The 20969-nt window shown below is 51.2% G+C and overlaps 1 protein-coding gene across 1 annotated transcript in view; it reads right to left on the reverse strand.

Moving 5' to 3' along the window:
- Positions 1 to 20969, reverse strand: part of LOC119956376 (vesicular glutamate transporter 1) — an 89153-nt gene that overhangs the window by 39390 nt on the left and 28794 nt on the right. Inside the window, exons 2-3 of the mRNA XM_038783540.1 lie at positions 4392 to 4644; positions 1337 to 1455 (exon numbers count right to left, since the gene is read on the reverse strand). Of these exons, the coding sequence (XP_038639468.1) occupies positions 1337 to 1455; positions 4392 to 4644 (372 nt within the window). The remainder of the gene's footprint in view (positions 1 to 1336; positions 1456 to 4391; positions 4645 to 20969) is intronic.

A 20969-nucleotide genomic window follows, 5' to 3' on the forward strand; every position in this document is an offset into this window, starting at 1 on the left:
AGGGATGGGCAACAAATGCTGGCCCAGCCAGCAACGCCCACATCCCGTGAATGAATAAATAAAACCCGGTGCTGGTGAACTGCCCAAGGGAATGTCCGCTAATTCTCCATCCCTTCGAGGCCTGTGCTCTTTCCTCTTCAGTTGCTCATTGGACCCTCCCGTTTTTAACTTCAAATTGTCTGACATCATCATTCTCTTTCTCTCTCTTTGGTCTGCGTGCCTCTCATCGTCCTTCAGTCACCTCCCTCGGCAACTTGCTCACACCTCAGACGATGACCAACCCAACCTTGCTGCCTCCTATTGATGAAATCCGCTAACAAGCTCTCCTTTTCCACCTTCATGAGAACCACTTCATTGCCCTTGGGTTCTCTCTACCTGCGGCACCCCAATCCTTCTCCCCGGAACACCTTTCCCGACTTTCTGAGCTTTGAGTGACTGCTTTGTCCACGTTTCGGCCCTCAGGCAGAGGGTGGTGGGTGCTCAGAACGCTTTGCCAGCGGAGGTGGTACAGGCGGGCACGACAGCATCATTTAAGATGCATCTAGACAGATATGTGAACGGGCGGGGAACAGAGGGTAGGAGATCCTTGGAAAATAGATAACAGGTTTAGATAAAGGATCTGGATCGGCGCAGGCTGGGAGGGCCGAAGGGCCTGTTCCTGTGCTGTAATTTTCTTTGTTCTTTGTTCTTCTACAGGGGCTGGTTTAGCTCACTCAGCTAAATCGCTGGCTTTTAAAGCAGGCCAGCAGCACGGTTCGATTCCCGTACCAGCCTCCCCGGACAGGCGCCGGAATGTGGCGACTAGGGGCTTTTCACAGTAACTTCATTGAAGCCTACTCGTGACAATAAGCGATTTTCATTTCATTTCTTACGATCCAAGTTCATTCCTACGCTGAGCAATTGCCTCTGCTCCTTTCTTTGTTATTGCTATACTGGCTCTTGTTTCTGTGTCAGTAACCATCTCCTGACAAGGCATCTTCCAGATTTTTAAGTCTGCCCTCGCACTGTTTTTCTTTCAATCTTCAGAACTTGCCTCTTTATTTTACATTAATTTTCACTTTGTAAGTTTTTTTGGGGGGGGGGGATTCTCTGATCCCGCAGGCAGCCCACCCCAGCCCGCGATTTTCCTGGTGGCGCAGGGTGGCTTTAATGGGGAATCCCGTTGACGAGCGGCGGAGGGGGTGGGGGGACAGAGAATCTCGCCGCCAGCGAACGGCACGTCAAATTCTCCGTCCTCGCCAGCAGCGGTAACGGTGCGCACTCTGAACGGAGATTCTCAGCCTTTGCCACCTCATTCATTCTGTCCAACAGCCCTGTGGGAAAATCCCCTCCTTACCTGTTGGCAGCGAATTTCTGTGATATGTAGCCTCCGGGAATCTGCGTCACAATATACCCCCAGAAGAAGGATCCGTGAATCATTCCCACTGTCTCTGGGTCCCAGTTAAATCTAGCTTTCTGCGAAATAAAGAAGGAAATGGATTTAAAAAATTTTTTCCACACATCGTTCTCATAACAATTCGCTGCACGTAATAAAGATTTCCCTCATCTAATGCTTTTGCTTCAGATCAGTTAGTTATTGATCCTCCTGCCGTTAGGAACCTGTTTACCCTGGTTTGGTCCAGCAAAACCCGTAGGAATTTGAACAATTCTATCTAATTCCCCCATCGCCTTCTCTGCTCGAAGGCAGTATCTCGCAAACTGGGGCCACCAGGTTTCCGCGGGTCCTCAGGGAATTTCCAGGGGATTTGCGATGTAAGCGCCTGGCGGTTAGACGTGCAATCCCGGTGGCGGGTGTTGGAATGACAGCCGCATGTGGAGCGCAGAGTGGGCTGGCTTGCTAACGCAGGACAGGAGGGCACATGGAGAAACGCTGGCATCTACCCGACAATGTGGAAAATTGCTCAAGTCCGTCCTCTCCAGAAAACAAAAACCAGGACAAATCCAATCCAGCCAGTGACCACCGCGCCAGTCGAGTCGATCATCGGCAAAGTGAGGTGTTGACTACTGTGCTATCAAGCAGCACTTACTCAATCTAACCACTTCCGCCAGGGCGACTTAGATCCTGACCTCATTACAGCCTTGGTCCAAACATGGACAAATGAGCCAACTTCAGCAAGGTCAGGCAGCCTTTAACATCAAGGCACTATTCGACCAAGTGTGGCATCATCCTAGCAAAATTGAAGTCATTGGGAATCGGATAGAAAAACGTTGACAGGTTGGAGCCATACCTAGCACAAAGAAAAATGTTTGAAATTGTTGGCGGTCAATCATCAAAGCCCAAAGGACATTGATGCAGGAGTTCCTCAGGGAAGTGTCCTAAGCCCAACCATCTTCAGTTGCTTCATCAATGGCCTGACCTTCATCTAATGGTCAGAAGTGAGATGGTCGCTGGTGACTGCACAGCGTACGGCACCAATCACTACTCCTTGGGCACTGAAGCAGTCCGTATGTAGAAAGGAATGGACAACATTCATATTTGGGTTGATAAGTAGCAAGCAACATCCACATTAAATATTCTCCACTTGCCCGGATGAGTGCAGCTCCTACAAAGCTCAAGAAGCTCGCCATCACCCAGAACAAAGCAACTTGTTTGATCGACACACCTTTAGCATTTATTTCCGTGCCCCTGGTGCAGAGTGGCAGCCGTCTGTACCATCTACAAGATGCACTGCAGGGACTCACCAAGGCTCCTTGGACAGCACCTTCCAAACTCACAACCCCTACCATCTAGAAGGACAAGGGCAGCAGACACACGGGAGCATCACCGACTGCAAGTTCCCTTCCAAGTCGCATGCCATCCTGACTTGGAAATATATCGTCCCTTCCTTCACTGTCTCTGGGTCAAAATCCGGGAACTCCCTCGCTATTAGCACTGTGGGCGTACCTACTGCACGGACTGCAGCTGTCCAAGAAGGCAGCTCACCACCTTCTCAAGGGCAATTAAGGATGGGTGCCAGCCACACCCACGTCCCCTGATAGAGTAGAAACCAATCAATCTTTACAGTTTTAGAATCTGTGGTTGGGATGGGGTGATCCTTCATTGTGGACTCATTTGAAAAAGGTTCCTTCAACAAAAAGTTCGCGAATCACCTGGCTAAGGTGAACAAGCTCAGCTCTCTACTACTTGCCTCTCTTTCTCCGGGGTCGGATATTATGTGAAGTTCATGCCTTTAGGGGCCTCACGGTAGCATGGTGGTTAGCATCAATGCTTCACAGCTCCAGGGTCCCAGGTTCGATTCCCGGCTGGATCACTGTCTGTGTGGAGTCTGCACGTCCTCCCCGTGTGTGCGTGGGTTTCCTCCGGGTGCTCCGGTTTCCTCCCACAGTCCAAAGATGTGCGGGTTAGGTGGATTGGCCATGCTAAATTTCCCGTAGTGTAAGGTTAATGGCGGGATTGTTGGATTACGGGTATACGGGTTACGTGGGTTTAAGTAGGGTGATCATTGCTCGGCACAACATCGAGGGCCGAAGGGCCTGTTCTGTGCTGAACACTATGATCTATGTTCTTTGATGCCTCTGGACCTGACCATTTGAACAGCACCCTGGCCAGAACCCCATGTTCCACTCTTCGAAACTCTGCCGCCTTAGCCTAACTCACATCAAACCCCATTCACTCAGCATTGCAAGGTGCTCGCTGACCTGCATCGACACCCCAACTCTCATACTGTTTACAAATTTCTTGATGGCCTCACAACCACACCCCCCCCCCTTCCTTTTCTCTATAACCCCCTTCTGCCTCACAAGCCTCAGTGACCTCCTCCAGTTCTGACCTCTTATGAATCCTTGATGTTCAGCGCTCCTCCCTGGGCAACCATTGCCTTCAGTTTTCTGGATCCCAATCTGAAAACCCTTCCCCGAACCTCTGAAAATCTCTCTCTTCGAGTAAGCTTTTGGATTTCTACTTTCAATATCTCTTTATGCGGCTCTGTGTGAGATTTTAGACATAGACATAGAACATACAGTGTAGAAGGAGGCCATTCGGCCCATCGAGTCTGCACCGACCCACTTAAGCCCTCACTTCCACCCTATCCCCTTAATCCAATAAACCCTCCTAACCTTTTTGGACACTTTATCATGGCCAATCCACCTAACCTGCACGTCTTTGGACTGTGGGAGGAAACCGGAGCACCCGGAGGAAACCCACGCAGACACGGGGGGGGGGAACGTGCAGACTCGGCACAGACAGTGACCCAGCGGGAAATCGAACCTGGGACCCTGGCGCTGTGAAGCCACAGTGCTAATCACTTGTGCTACCATGCTGCCCTCAGCAGCGTACCTTGTACCTTGATTGGTATGTTCCTTGTGGAGTGTCTTCAGGATGTCTTCAGCTATGTTAAATGTGGTGTATAAATAAATGCAAATTGTGATTACTATTGCCAGCTTCCTCCTACCTCCATGGTGAGTTTCCCATTCCTATAGACCGTGTTGTTGTTCACCATGCTTACGATGGCTACCCCGAGGTTGCAGCGGATCCCGAAGGAGATGCAGAAACCCAGGCCGCTCATCATGGCGATGACATATCGCTTCGGGAGCCCGAAGCAGGTGCAATCCAGGAGGGGCTTCTGTTTCTCTGGCACTCCTATCGCTCGCCCATCCTCAGTCAGCTCGATGGTCTCTCCAACGTTCTGTCGCCTCTCTAGGATTCTGTATTAATTAAAAGGAGGTGAATTAATGTCTTGGGAAAAGTGGGAGCAGGAACAGAGAGTTCACCTACACAAAGCTTTGAAGGTAGCAAGAAAAACTAGCGAGGCTGTTTAAAAAAAATGTGTTGCTGTAAAAAGAGAGACATGTTACCAAAATTTTTTGTCTTGCACTCATCAGGAAGTGGTGCAAGAATACCAAATTTCATTCGGAGCAACAACGTAGGCTCCCTTTAAAATTTGGTATTTTTGCACCTGTTCTGATAAGTGCAAGAGAAAAAACTTTGACAGCATGCCTCTTTTTGCAGCAAGTCCTGGACCATCATGTGATTAAAGGAAAGTACACTGGGTCGTTGCCTTTGTAAATAGAGTCACGGGGGCAGATTTTACTTACCAAATGGTGCGTGGGTGGTAACGTGTGCTAAACCCGGAAGTCTGGTTTTTCCTGCAGACATGCAAATTTTGGCTGTTACAAGTTCCCCGTTCAGAAAGCAGCCTAACTAACTTCCAGTCAGGCGAGTAGAATTCCAGTCAGCCACACGACCAGGTAGATCCAATCTGCCAGTCCATGTGTGGGGCTGGAGCAGTCTGATCCCTTGGAGGCTGCCGGCGGGGGGTGGGGGGGGGGGGGGGGGGGGGGGGGCTGGTGTATTTTGTTTGGCGAGGGAGCTTTTGGGAAGCTGGAAGGAAAGAACAATCCCTTCTCCTCCTGGCCCACAAGCCGTGCTGTAAAAGCGCTTGCCTTCTCCCGGAGGCTTTCCTTGCCTTGTTACCGCCATCAGGTTTCCGCCAGGAAACCCGTGGGCGTGGGTGCGCTGCCGGCATAGCGGAGGATCTCGCAGATGGAGAATCCCGACTTTTTTCTTTGAGGGCGGCTATTGTTACAGTTGTCAGTTGGGACTCATTCTTTGGTCTTGTTTGGCCCTGTGCATTTGTGACGTACAACTCTAAAAACTCAATAAAAATATTTTACAAAAAAAAACTTGCCCATTCCTGGTCTTAGTCTGGTAAATCTTCTCTGAACTGCTTCTACGCATTTACATTGTTATGGGCCCCAAAGTGTATCATGGAGTTCACCTGACCCACAACTTTTATTAGATTGTGGTATGGGGAGCACACGGCCCACTCTACAGGTGTGGTACAGCAGAAATGGAAAAGTATTTTTGAAAAGCAAAACAATGTTTATTCTATGAACTCAAGTTAACCTTTTCAAAACGTACAGTGAACATCTTAGCAACCATCAATTCAAATACAACCCCCAAAGAATACAATACTAAGTAATGCTTACGCTGTCCTTTTAACATCAAGAAAACTTACAAAACACATAACCTTTAACAGAAGCACATAAGGTTAAAGTCACTACTGAGAACATTTATAATTCTGAATTCACCAAATGATCAAGAGATAATCTTCATGGCAGAGAGATCAACAGTACACCTGCTCTGTCTGGCTTCAGCTCCAACACTGAACACGAAACTAAAACACACCCTGCAGCAAACAGCCTAAAATGAAAGTAAAAAGCTGACAGACAGCCCAGCTCCACACACACTCTGACATCACTGATAAACACCCATTTCTTAAAGGTACATTTCTTAAACACACATTTCTTAAAAGTGCATTTCTTAAACACTCATTTCTTAAAGGTACATTTCTTAAACACCCATTTCTTAAAGGTACATTTCTTAAACACCCATTTCTTAAAGGTACTCTCACATGACAACATCCTTCCTTAAATAATGAGAACAATACTATACACAGTACTCCAGGTATGTATCCTGTACAACTGAAAAATAGGCTCCCTACTTTTATCTTCAATCACCCTGGAAACGGGCAGCATGTACTTATAGGAAGGTTGTAAAGTCTTTGGTGGGGGCAGGGGTAGGGAGCAGGACAGAATAGATTTCTTAGAATGGCACCAGGTAAGAATAAGGGAGTTGAGTTAAGTGGAAAGATTGGAAAAGCAGGCACAGTTCTCCTCAGAGCAGTGAAGGACAAGGCCCAATTTAATAGAGGTGTTCTGAATCATGAATCAGCAGTTAGCTCTGTTGCGTCACAGCGCCAGGGATCTGGGTTTGATTCCCAGCTTGGGTCACTGTCTGTGCGGAGTCTTCACATCCTCCCCGTGTCTGCGTGGGTTTCCTCCGGGTGCTCCGGATTCCCCCCACAGTCCAAGGATGTGCAGGTCAGGTGGATTGGCCATGCTAAAATTGTCCTTAGAGTACAAAAGGTTTAGGTAGGGTTACTGTGTTACGGGGATAGGGTGGAGGTGTGGGCTTAAGTAGGTCCTCTTTCCAAGGGCTGGTGCAGATCAATGGGCCGAATGGCCTCCTTCTGCACTGTAAGTTGTATGATTCTTTGAATCTATGAAGGTTCTGATCGAGTAGAGAGTGTTTATACTGGCAAAAGGATCAGTAATCGAAGGATAAAGGTTGAATTTAATTGTCAAAAGCACCAGAGGGAAGAGGAGAAGAATGTTTTTGTTGCTTCTGCGAGTTGCTGTGATCTGGCCTTGGAGGCGAAGTGGAAGCAGAATCGACAGCAATTCCCAAACAGAAATTGGAAAAAATACTTGGAGGAACGGTTCACAGCTCTACCGGGAAAGGGCGGGAGTGTGGGATTCGTCAGAGGTTTCTCTCAAACAGCTAGCATAGGAACGATGGGCCAAAAGACACAATCGCCAATGACGGGCAAAGGGGGCAGGCAATACAGGCAGGGGCAGAGTCAGAACAAAGAGTTTGGGAGTATGGGCAGAGATTGTAGGACCTGAACCGTTGCCCGGCTAATTCAGCATAGACCAAGACATCAAACCTTCTGGTCTGCATGTCTTAATGCTGCATGTTCGGATCCCGGAGGAGAAACCCAACAATTTGTAATTGCAAAACTGCGAGGGGAGGATACTTCGCCGCAGGAGTGATAACACCGACCAACTTTAAGACAAACTTTAATTTAAATACAGAATGAATCACATTATCAAAAAAGTAACAGCTTTACAGTCAATAGTTGCAACAGTTCGTAAATAAAAAAATACTCCCTATACTTGCAACTATATGTATATTCCAATTAAGCAAATCAATATCGTTCAAGGACCTCCTATAAATAAAGTTAATAATCAGGTTTACTTGTTTTTCTCTGTATAAAGACCTTGGAGAGAGCCTTCCAGGAGCCAGCTGAAGCCCTGTCTTGTCAAAATAAAATCCTGTGGCAAACTGCAAAACTACAGACAAACCTGGCTCACCCCCTTAATTACCTTACGAGGCATTTTTCAGTCTTCTCCCACTAAGATGTTCCATGACCTGTTTATCCAGGACTAAGCACTAATCCCTCATACATTGTCTACATGCCAGGAATTATCCAAAATCAAAACAATGTTCCATTAGCCATCTATCTGTAAACAGGTCAATGGTTAAAATCAATATTACCTCACTTTAACAACCCCTCAATGACAGCTTGAGCAGACATTCTGCCTGTACTCATCTTAAACCAGGTTATCAATCACACTTCTGCGGTGAATATAAAATATAAGATATAACAATTTCTTACATTCATCACACACACTTGAAAAGGATTTTTAGATAGAATTGCACCACGGGAGGTCATTGGTTAGCTTTCCTGCCTCTGAACCAGAAGCTTTTGGTTCAAGTCCCACCCCGTGCCTTGATGGCCAAGGAAGGTGTGTTCACAACGTGGCCAAACAGGACTACAACATGCACGTAAAAGTGCATGTTGCCACAGCAATGGAGGCCGGAATTCTCTGCCCTTTGCTGGTGTGGGGGGGAATTCTCTGGTCACTGCCAGTGGCTTTCCCGGCAACGTGGGGCGGCTTCAATGGGAAATCCCACTGACGCAGCGAGAGCAGAGGATCCTGCCACCGGCGAATGACGTGCCGCCTCCTGCCGCCAATAAACACCTGGCGGGGAGGCCGAAAAGTCTTGCTCTATGACTCCTCGCCCCCATCACATTACAGCATAGTACGCTCCAGGTGAACTTCCTCCCATTCCTTCGTCATGGAAACCAGTCAGCATATCCCTCTACTCCTTCCTGAAAAATGTGTTTACCCAACTTCCCCTTAAGTATATTATTCAGCTCAACCAATCTCTGCTGTAGCACATTCTGAATTCTCGCCTCTTGCTGGGCAAAGGTTTTTCGCCTGAATTCCCATTTGGACTTTGAGATACTACCTTATATTTCAGGCCCCTAGGTCGCAATTCTCTCCCCCCCCCCCACGCCGGGTGGGAGAATCGCGGGGGGTGCCGGGCGAGTCCCGCCACGCCGCCCGGCACCCGCACGCGATTCTCCCACCCCCTCCCCCCCAAACCGGCGCGCCGAGATTTACGGCAGGCCGCTCGGAGAATCGCCGCTCGCCATTTGTAACGGGCGAGCGATGATTCTCTGGCCCGGATGGGTCGAGCGGCCTGCCCAATACGACGTGTTCACGCCAGCGCCAACCACACCTGGTCGCGGGCGGCGTGAACACTGCGTGTGCGGCCTGTGGGGGGGGGGGGAGGGGGATCGAGCACCGGGGGGGCGCTCAAAAGGGGTCTGGCACGCGATTGGTGCCCACCGATTGGCGGGCCGGCCTCTCTCAGAGTTGCAGTCCTTTCCTCCGCCGCCCCGCAAGATCACTCCGACATTTCTTGCCGGGCGCCCGCGGGGAAGATGGCAATCGCGCATGACGTCATGCGTCATTTACGCAGCGCCGTTTTTACGTGGTGCCAAGGCCCGGCGCGTGTGAATGACGCAGCGCTGCTCCTAGCCCCCCGGGGGTGGGAGAATAGGGGGCGAGGAGCGGCCTCCGATGCCGGAGTGAAACACTCTGGTTTTCACTCCGGCGTCGGCACTTAGTCTCCCGCTGGGAGAATCCCGCCCCTAGTCACTGATCAACTCCACAAGTGAAGGGATCCCCAAACATCTATGTCATTGCTTCCCAAACTGTGGGTCACGGCTCGTTGTGGGGTCACGAGACAAGATTCTAGGGCTGTGAGCTCCGAGGCAGCATTGTCTGCTTTGGACCTCGGCCTGATGACTGATTGCTCCAAGACCCTTTTAAACCCCAGTTTCTCATTGTGGGCTTGACCTAACAGATCTTTGCGGCCCTATTCCTGCTGCAAAAATATGGCTGCAACAAATTAGGCCTTCCTTTGTTTGAAAAAAGCCCCCTGTAGTTTAAACACTTCCCACCACGCTCAACCTCTCTCCCCCTGCCCACCCCTTCACCTGCTCAGCAGCTGAAGGCAGCAACCCTCGTACTCCCAAATTTTCTCTTTGGTGTTGTGTGACTTTTGGGCATTAAAATGTAGGTAAAATGTTTGGGATGTACAAACCTTTGCAATTGGCTTTGTGAAAGGGGAAATCACATGTATTGTGGATAAAGGGGAACCAGTAGATGTACTGTACTGAGATTTCCAGAAGGCATTTGAGAATATGGTGGTTAGCATAAATGCTTCATAGCTCCAGGGTCCCAGGTTCGATTCCCGGCTGGGTCACTGTCTGTGTGGAGTCTGCACGTCCTCCCCCTGTGTGCGTGGGTTTCCTCCGGGTGCTCCGGTTTCCTCCCACAGTCCAAAGATGTGCGGGTTAGGTGGATTGGCCATGCTAAATTGCCCGTAGTGTCCTAATAAAAGTAAGGTTAAGGGGGGGGGGTTGTTGGGTTACGGGTATAGGGTGGATACGTGGGTTTGAGTAGGGTGATCATGGCTCGGCACAACATTGAGGGCCGAAGGGCCTGTTCTGTGCTGTACTGTTCTATGTTCTATGTTCTAAGGTGCCACATCAAAAGTTAATGCAGAACAAAAAAGCTGATGATGCAGGGGGTGCCATATTTCATAAATCCCTACAATGCAGATTGAGGCCATTTGTCTCATCGTGTCTACACCAAAAGAGCCCCCTACCTGTCATAATATACACATAAGTATATGATGGTGCAGAGACACACACTGACTGACACACTGCAAGACCAATCAACACACACAACACAGTAGCCAATCACCAGTTAGGGCACGGTCACTATAAAGCCAGAGGGCACTAGTTTTCCCGCTCATTCGGGATGCAGCCTCTGAGACAGACAGAGCCCGCAGTCAGTAGCACAAACATCTACCATGTGCTAACAGTATAGGCTGGCCAGGTTAGTCATAGGTCTTCAGTCAATCTAACATAGTGTCGACCCACAGTGCAAGTATGTTTAACAGCTCATAGTTAAATAAAATAGAGTTGTACTTCTACAAGTGTTGGTAGCCTGTCTCTCTCACTGCTCTGGTAAACGCAGTCATCACAGACCCAGCATATCCAACACATCACTATCCAGGTCCATTCCCTTACCCTATCCCCGTAACCTCATTTAACTTTTACATCTTTGGACGGCAAGGGGCAATTTCACAGCCATTTCACCTAACCTGCACATCTTTGGACTGTGATTATCATAGAATTTACAGTGCAGAAGGAGGCCATTCGGCCCATCGAGTCTGCACCGGCTCTTGGAAAGAGCACCCTACCCAAGGTCAACACCTCCACCCTATCCCCATAACCCAGTAACCCCACCCAACACTAAGGGCAATTTTGGACGCTAAGGGCAATTTAGTATGGCCAATCCACCTAACCTGCACATCTTTGGACTGTGGGAGGAAACCGGAGCACCCGGAGGAAACCCACGCACACACGAGGAGGATGTGCAGACTCCACACAGACAGTGACCCAAGCTGGAATCGAACCTGGGACCCTGGAGCTGTGAAGCAATTGTGCTATCCACAATGCTACCGCGCTGCCCAGGGAGGAAACCGGAGCACCCGGAGGAAACCCACGCAGATACGGGGAGAACATGTAGACTCCGCACAGACAGTCACCTGAGCTCAGAATTGAATCTGGGTCCCTGGCGCTGTGAGGCAGTGGTGCCATTGGCATGGATTGAAGATTGGTTTGCAAACAGGAAAGAGAGAGTTGCCATAAGTGAGTCTTTCTGGTTGGCAGGACGTTACGAGTGGTGTGCCAGGGGGATCAGTGCGGGGGCCTCAACATTTTATAATTTATATAAATGGCTTGGATGAATGCTGGTCAATGAAGGCTTACTAAATTTGCAGTCAACACAAAGATAGGTAGGTAGGTAAATTGTGAAGAGGACGTATGGAAGCGACAAAGGGGCAGAGATGGGTAAAGTGAGTGGGCAAATCTGTGGCAAATGGAGTACAATGTGGTAAACATGAAATTGACCATTTTGGAAGGAAGAATAAAAAATAATCGAAACGGTGAGAGATATCAGAGCTCTGAGACGCAGAGGGATCTGGGTGCCCTAGTGCATGATTCACAAAAGGCTATATACAGGTATAGCAAGTAATTAGGAAAGCTGATCGAATGTTATCGTTTATTGTGAGGGGAATTCATTTATAAATGTTGGATTATCATAGGATTTACAGTGCAGAAGGAGGCCTTTTGGCCTATCGAGTCTGCACCAGCCCTTACAAAGAGCACCCTACTCAAGCCCACGTCTCTACCCTATCCCCGTAACCCCCACTTAACCATTTTTGGACACTAAGGGCAATTTAGCATGGCCAATCCATCTAACCTGCACATCTTTGGACTGTGGGAGGAAACCGGAGCACCCGGAGGAAACCCACGCAGACACGGGGAGAACGTGCAGACTCCGCACAGACAGTGACCCAAGCCGGGAATCGAACCTGGGACCCTGGGGCTGTGAAGCAACAGTGCTAACCACTGTGCTACCGTGCTGCCCCGATATGCCTCAATTATGATTATGAGATTGAGATTATGCCTCAATTGTACAGGAATTAGTGAGATCACATCCGGAGTATTGTGTACAATATTGGTCTCCTTATTTAAGGAAGGATGGAAATAGTTGGAAAGATGTGTGGAAAGAGTTCAGAGAAGTTTGACCATACTAATACCAGGAATGGGAGGGTTGTATTATGAGGAGAGGTTAGGTTTGTATCCAGTTGAATTTAGACGAATAAGAGGCGTCTTGATCAAAACCGCTAAGACCCTGAGGACCATTGACAGGGTGGGTGTGGAGAGGCTGTTTCCTCTTGTTGAAGAATCTAGAACTAGGAGGTCACTGTTTAAAACTAAGGGGTCGTTCATTTAAGGCAGAGATTTTTAAAAAATAATTTAGCGTACCCAATTGATTTTTTTCCAATGAAGGGGCAATTTAGCGTAGCCAACCCACCTACCCTGCACATCTTTGGATTGTGGGGGCCAAACCCACGCAGACACGGGGAGAATGTGCAAACTCCACACGGACAGTGACCCAGAGCCGGGATCGAACCTGGGACCGTGAGGCAGAAGTGCTAACCACTGCGCCACCGTGCTTACTTAAGGCAGAGATGAGGAGAATTGATTTCCCTCAAAGGGTAGGGAACTATCTCCCTCTAAAGGCTATGGAAGTGGAATCTTCCATTATTTTTAAAGCTGTACTGGATAGATTCCTGATCAGCATCAGATCAGCCATGATCCTATTGAATGGCGGAGTGGGTTTGAAGGGCCGAGTGGCCTATTCATGGTCCTGATTCATATTGTATGTAATCTCTTTATAATCTCAACGGCCTCTGCTAAATTGTCCACCGCCGCCCCCCCCCACCCCCTACTCCCCTCCCATCCGAGGACATCTCTTTTCTCGAGGCCACCAGGGAGTTGGAATCAGTTTTCTTACGAAGATTATGTAATGTACAACATTAGGACTTGGCAGGAGATGAAAGCCAGCAAAGTACATCTTTAATGTGCCATTAACGTCATGCGAACGACAAGTTTCAACTCATCTCCGAATAGATTTTATTTGAGGCAAGAATAATCAATCTTCATAAACACAAGACTACTTTGCCGAGCCATGCCGGCCTTTAATCAGGATTAACAACGGATCAAGGCTCCCATGAAGCTTTAGGTAAAAATAGCTGTGCTAAATGCACGGAGCACCTCATTGTTGATTCAGCAACTCCGTCTGAATAAAACACACTTTAAATTCTAGATGGTCAAGATGAATTTGAGACGCAGCTTCCCAGAGCCATTTGAAAATGAATTGATTACATTGTACAGGCCTGTCGTTAAGTGCTGAACATTTGAAGACAGAATTGATGACCTGATTAGGAACTCTCGCACATTTGACATGATGGTAAAAGGTTTAGCCCATTAGAATTCATCATGAAACCATTGCCGATTGCAATAAAAACCCAAGTGGGTCACGCGGTACCACAGTGGTTAGCATTGTTGCTTCACAGTGCCAGGGTCCCAGGTTCGATTCCCAGCTTGGGTCACTGTCTGTGCCGAGTCTGAACGTTCTCCTCGTGTCTGCGTCAGTTTCCTCCCACAAGTCCCGATAGATATGCTGTTAGGTGAACTGGACATTCTGAATTCTCCCTCTGTGTACCCGAACAGGCGGCGGAATGTGGCGACTAGGGGCTTTTCACAGTAACTTTGTTGCAGTGTTAATGTAAGCCTACTTGTGACAATAGAGATTATTGTTATTATTATTAATGTCCTTTGGGGAACAAAATCTACCGCCCTTGCCTGGTCTGGCCTACATGTGACTCCAGATCCTCAGCAATGTGATTGACTCTGAAATGGCCCAGAAAGCCACTCAGTCAAAGGGCAATTAGGGAAGGGCAATAAATGCTGGTCCAGCCACACACCCAGAATCCAGAAGGTTAAGGGATGATTTGAAGAGAGCTGATAGGGGAGATCGAAAGAAATAAAATGGTTTGGGAGAAATATTTGGAAATGGATCTACATACAGAGAAGTTGTGGAACTTTGGGAGTCTCTTCTACAAGTGGCATTCAATTCTAGATCAATTACTAACTTGAAATTTGAGATTGATAAGACTTTTCTTTACCAAAGGTCTTGGGGGATATGGGGTAAAGGTTATTTCATAGAATTTACAGTGTAGAAGGAGGCCATTCGGCCCATCGAGTCTGCACCAGCTCTTGGAAAGAGCACCCTACTCAAGCCCACACCTCCACCCTATCCCCATAACCCAGTAACCCCACCCAACACTAGGGGCAATTTTGGACACTAAGGGCAATTTAGCATGGCCAATCCACCTAACCTGCACATCTTTGGACTGTGGGAGGAAACCGGAGCACCCGGAGGAAACCCACGCATGCACGGGGAGAACGTGCAGACTCCGCACAGACAGTGACGCAAGCTAGGAATTGAACCTGGGATATGGGTCACAGATCATTGAGAAGTCGAAGAGACTGGAGGGGTTCAATGAGCCATTTGTGTTTCTACGCCCCGTGGCTTCAAATCATTAAATTTCATAAACCTTCAATTCAGATTGTATGCCAGCAATGGGCTGCCTGGGCTGGTGAGTGGCCCTTGTTCATCTTAGTGAGCCGCAAGGTGGAAATCGGGCTCGTTCACTAATCATGTCCCATGAATGAGATTAAATACATTTAATACGGGGCGAATATTTCATAACCGATTATAGAAAATGCGTAATCACTCCTATGTCAGGAGAACAGTCATCAAGTTCAAATGGTAAAAACAAAATGAATATTTAAACCAGGGGTGGCATGGTGGCGCAGTGGGGACTTCCGGTTGCGGCTATGACCAGCTAAGTCGCACGTTTGGCTGCTCCTGCTACAAAGGTGTTTTCGGGCCGATTGGAGGGCCCCAACGGCGCTGTAAGGACAAATCCCGGTGGGGGAAGGCTCCCTGAAGAGAACCAGACCAACTTTATGGTCGGTACCCGGAGTGGGGTGGTAAAAAGAGCAACAGCAGCTCCCAAAAAAAAGCGGGGGAAGAAGACCAAAATGGCGGCCGGTGGTGCACCCGAGGAATGGAGGAAATGGGCGGAGGAGCAGCAGGCCGCTCTCCTGCGCTTCTTTACGGAGCTGAAAATGGAGCTCTTGGAGTCAATGAATGCGACGACCACCAGGCTGATGGGAGCCCAGGCGACCCAAGAGGCGTCGATTCGGGAGCTGCAACAGGAGATGACTGCGAGGGAGGAGGAGGCCACGGTCCTCGTGGGAAAGGTAGAGGTGCACGAGGCACTCCACCTGAAATGGCAGAGCCGTTTTGAGGAGCTGGATACCCGAATGAGGCGGAAGAACCTGAGGATCTTGGGCCTGGCAGAAGGCCTGGAGGGGTCAGACCTCCCGGGATATGTAGCAGAAATGCTGAGCTCCCTGATGGGGGCAGGGGCCGTTCCTTCGCCCCTGGAGCTGGAAGAGGCCTACAGGGTCATGGCTAGGAGGCCAAGAGCAAATGAGCCCCCGAGGGCGGTGCTGGTGCGGTTCCAGCGACTCAGCGACCGTGAAAGAGTGCTGGAGTGGGCCAAGAGGGAAAGGAGCAGCAAGTGGGAGAATTCGACAGTGAGGGTCTACCAGGACTGGAGTGCGGAGGTGGCAAAGCGGCGGGCCCGGTACAACCGGACGAAGGCGGTGCTACATGAAAAACGGATCAGGTTCGGAATGCTGCAGCCAGCGCGCTTGTGGGTCACCTACAGGAACCAACACCACTATTTTGAGTCCCCAGAGGAGGCGTGGGCCTTTGTACAGGAAGAGAAACTGGACTCGAATTAGACCCAGGGGATACTTGGCGGCCTTGGCCGCTCGGGTACTTTCAGCTGAATTCTTTGTTTGGATTTTGAACTCTTGCTGTGGTTTTTCTTCTGATGTTTTTTCCCCCTTTGCCAACTTCCCTTAGTTATTGTTATTGTGGTTATTCATGGTTATTTATGGTTATTTATGCTGTTTGGTAGAGGGCGACTGTTAAGTACATTGTTATTTGTTATTTATCTGTTATTTATAATGTTAAGTTGGGGAGGCGGGACGGGGGGGGAGAGCAGATCGGGGATATGGGCTCCTAGGGGGGGTTCTTTACAGGCATGGACGGGGACGGGGGTGGAACTGAAGATGGCGGGGTGGGGTGTGGCAGGGCGAAAGCGCGGGCTTTCCTCTGTTTTCCCGCGCGCGGGGCAGAGGAGGGGGGAGGGGAGGAGTGCGGGGCGTGGCTAGCAATGGCGACTTTTCCCGCGCTGGAGCGGGGCCAGGGAGGAGTGGCAAGGGGGGGGAGGCCCCCCCCCCCGAGCCGGGGGGAGTCGGAGTGTGGCAGGAGCAGCCGGGTCAGCGTGAACCAGCTGACTTACGGGAGTACAATGGAGGGTACATCGCGGCTAGGAGGGGTCCTAGCCTGGGGGGGGAGGGGGGTTAGGGAGGGACACCGGGTTGCTGCTGAAAAGACCAGAAACGAGAAGTGGAGGACTGGAGAGGTGGGGGGAGGGGGACATCGCCATGGGGAGCGGGTCAGAAGGGGAGGGTCGACCCGGGGCGAGCAGGGAACAGGACATGGCTAATCGGCAGGGGAGGGGGACGGGTCGTCCCGCGACCCGGCTGATCACTTGGAACGTGAGGGGGTTGAATGGGCCGGTCAAGAGATCAAGGGTATTCTCACACCTGAAGGGACTGAAGGCTGATGTAGCAATGTTACAGGAGACCCATTTGAAGGTAGTGGACCAGGTTCGCCTGAGAAGGGGGTGGGTGGGACAGGTGTTCCACTCTGGATTGGACGCAAAGAACCGGGGGGTGGCGATTCTGGTGGGAAAGAGGGTGTCGTTCGTGGCGGAGGAGGTGGTGGCGGATAAGGAGGGTAGGTATGTGATGGTGAAGGGTAAGCTGCAGGGGGAGAAAGTGGTGATGGTCAACGTATATGCCCCGAACTGGGATGACGCGGGTTTTATGAGGCGCCTATTGGGCCTCATTCCGGGACTGGAGGCAGGGGGCTTGATCATGGGGGGGGACTTTAACACAGTGCTGGACCCCGGGCTAGACAGATCGAGCTCAAGGACCAATAGGAGGCCGGCAGCGGCAGAAGTGCTGAGGGGGTACATGGAGCAGATGGGAGGAGTAGACCCATGGAGGTTTGGTAGGCCGAGGGCGAGGGAGTATTCCTTTTTCTCCCACGTCCATAGAGTGTACTCCAGAATCGATTTCTTCGTGTTGAGCAGGGGGCTGATCCCGAGGGTACGGGAAGCTGAGTACTCGGCCATTGCGATCTCTGATCATGCACCACATTGGGTGGATGTGGAAATGGGGGAGGCGCGGGACCAGCGCCCGCTGTGGCGGCTGGATGTGGGGCTGTTAGCGGACGACGAGGTGTGTAAAAGGGTCCGGAAGAGCATTGAGAGCTATCTGGACTTGAATGACACGGGTGAGGTGCAGGTGGGGATGGTCTGGGAGGCCCTGAAGGCAGTGATCAGGGGAGAGCTGATCTCCATAAGGGCGCACAGAGAAAGAAAGGAGAGGCAGGAGAGGGAGAGGCTGGTGGGGGAGCTATTGGAAGTGGATAGGAGATATGCGGAGGCACCAGAGGAGGGGCTGCTGGGAGAACGGCGCAGCCTGCAGGTCAAGTTCGACCTGCTGACCACCAGGAAGGCAGAGACGCAGTGGAGAAGGGCACAGGGCGCGGTTTATGAGTATGGGGAAAAGGCGAGCAGGATGCTGGCACACCAGCTTCGCAAACGAGATGCGGCTAGGGAGATTGGGGGAGTGAAGGAGAGGGGCGGGAAGGTAGTGCAGAAGGGGCAAGAAGTGAACGGGGTCTTCAGGGATTTTTACAAGGAGTTGTATCGGTCTGAGCCGCCGACGAGGAGAGGGGGAATGGAGGACTTCCTAAACAAATTGAGGTTCCCAAGGGTCCAGGAGGGGCTGGTAGAAGGGCTGGGGGCGCCAATAGGGCTAGAGGAGCTAGTCAAGGGAATAGGTCAGATGCAGGCGGGGAAGGCGCCGGGGCCCGATGGGTTCCCGGTGGAATTCTATAAGAAAAATGTGGACTTGGTGGGACCGGTACTGGTACGAGCCTTTAATGAGGCGCGAGAGGGGGGGGTTCTGCCCCCGACAATGTCGCAGGCTCTGATCTCCCTGATATTGAAGCGGGATAAAGACCCCGTGCAGTGCGGGTCCTACAGGCCTATCTCGCTTCTGAACGTGGATGCCAAGTTGCTGGCAAAGATCCTGGCAGCTAGAATAGAGGATTGTGTGCCAGGGGTAATCCATGAGGACCAGACGGGGTTCGTGAAGGGGCGGCAGCTCAACACGAACGTGCGGAGATTGCTGAATGTAATTATGATGCCGGCAGTGGAGGGGGAGGCTGAGATAGTGGTAGCGCTGGACGCGGAGAAGGCATTTGATAGGGTGGAGTGGGAGTACCTGTGGGAGACGTTGGAACGGTTTGGGTTTGGGGAAGGCTTTATTAAGTGGGTGAAGCTGCTCTACTCGGCCCCGACGGCGAGTGTAGTGACAAACGGGAGGAGGTCGGAGTATTTCGGGCTCCACCGAGGGACCAGGCAGGGATGTCCCCTATCCCCCCTACTTTTCGCACTGGCGATTGAACCGTTGGCGATGGCACTGAGGGGTTCAGGGGGGTGGAGAGGACTGACTAGGGGAGGGGAGGAACATCGAGTATCGCTGTATGCGGATGATCTACTGCTGTACGTGGCAGACCCAGAAGGGGGAATGCCGGAGATAATGGAACTATTAGCAGAGTTTGGGGACTTTTCGGGGTACAAACTAAATTTGGGCAAAAGCGAGGTTTTTGTGATACACCCGGGGGACCAGGGAGAGGGTATTGGGAGACTCCCCTTCAAGCGAGCAGGAAAGAGCTTTAGGTACTTAGGGGTGCAGGTGGCAAGGAACTGGGGGACCCTCCACAAGTTGAACTTTTCCAGGCTGGTGGAACAGATGGAGGAGGAATTTAAGAGGTGGGACATGGTACCGTTGTCGCTGGCGGGGAGGGTGCAGTCAATCAAAATGACGGTCCTCCCAAGGTTCTTGTTTTTATTTCAGTGCTTGCCCATCTTCCTCCCTAGGGCCTTCTTCAAAAAGGTGACGAGTAGCATCATGAGCTACGTGTGGGCGCATGGCACCCCAAGGGTGAGGAGGGTCTTTTTGGAGCGGAGTAGGGACAGTGGAGGGCTGGCACTACCCAATCTTTCGGGGTACTACTGGGCGGCAAATGTGTCAATGGTGCGCAAGTGGATGATGGAAGGGGAGGGGGCAGCTTGGAAACGAATGGAGAGGGCGTCCTGTGGCAACACAAGCCTGGGGGCCCTAGTAACGGCACCATGGCCGCTCCCCCCCACGAGGTACACCACGAGCCCGGTGGTGGCGGCCACCCTCAAGATATGGGGGCAGTGGAGGCGACATAGGGGGGAAATGGGAGGTCTGTTGGCGGCGCCAATAAGAGGGAACCATAGATTCATCCCGGGGAACATCGACGGGGGATTTCAGAGCTGGTACAGGGTGGGCATACGGCAGCTGAAGGACCTGTTTATAGAGGGGAGGTTTGCGAGCCTGGGAGGGCTGGAGGAGAAGTTTGAGCTCCCCCCGGGAAACATGTTCAGATATTTACAAGTGAAGGCATTTGCTAGACGGCAGGTGGAGGGGTTCCCCCTGCTCCCCAGTAAGGGGGCGAGTGATAGGGTGCTCTCGGGGGTCTGGGTCGGAGGGGGGAAGATATCAGACATCTACAAGATAATGCAGGAGGCGGAAGAAGCATCAGGGGAGGAGCTGAAAGCCAAGTGGGAAGGGGAGCTGGGAGAGCAGATAGAAGACGGGACGTGGGCGGATGCACTGGAGAAGGTCAATTCTTCATCCTCGTGTGCGAGGCTGAGCCTCATTCAATTTAAGGTGCTGCATAGAGCTCACATGACGGGGACAAGGATGAGCCGGTTCTTTGGGGGTGAGGACAGGTGTGTCAGATGTCTGGGAAGCCCAGCAAACCATGTGCATATGTTCTGGGCATGTCCGGTGCTGGAAGGGTTCTGGAAGGGGGTGGCAAGGACGGTGTCGAAGGTGGTGGGGTCCAGGGTCAAACCAGGATGGGGGCTTGCGATCTTTGGGGTCGGGGTAGAACCGGGGGTACAGGAGGCTAGGGAGGCCGGAATACTGGCCTTTGCATCCCTAGTGGCTCGACGAAGGATATTAATTCAATGGAAGGACGCGAGGCCTCCAAGCGTTGAAACTTGGATTAACGATATGGCTAGCTATATTCAGCTAGAAAGGATCAAATTTGCCCTGAGAGGGTCGGTACAGGGATTCTCCAGGCGGTGGCAACCTTTCCTTGACTTTTTAGATCAGAGATAGACGTTCGGGGTCTTGGCAGCAGCAACCCGGGGGGGGGGGGGGGGAGGGGGGGAGGGAGGGAGGGGGGGGGGAGGGAGGGGGGGAGGGGGGGGGGGCAGCAAGGGTCGTGGGGGGACATGCACGACTGTAACGCGGGCAAGTCTGCTCGCTGCTCATGTCTGAAACTGTAGGCTGCCTTGTTTGTTAAGGTTGCCTGGGGGGGGGGGGGGGGGGGGAGGACTGGTGCGCGCGAGGAGGGCGGGCGAGGGA

Source organism: Scyliorhinus canicula, chromosome 23 (genome assembly GCF_902713615.1).
Source record: "Scyliorhinus canicula chromosome 23, sScyCan1.1, whole genome shotgun sequence".
Taxonomy (NCBI): domain Eukaryota; kingdom Metazoa; phylum Chordata; class Chondrichthyes; order Carcharhiniformes; family Scyliorhinidae; genus Scyliorhinus; species Scyliorhinus canicula.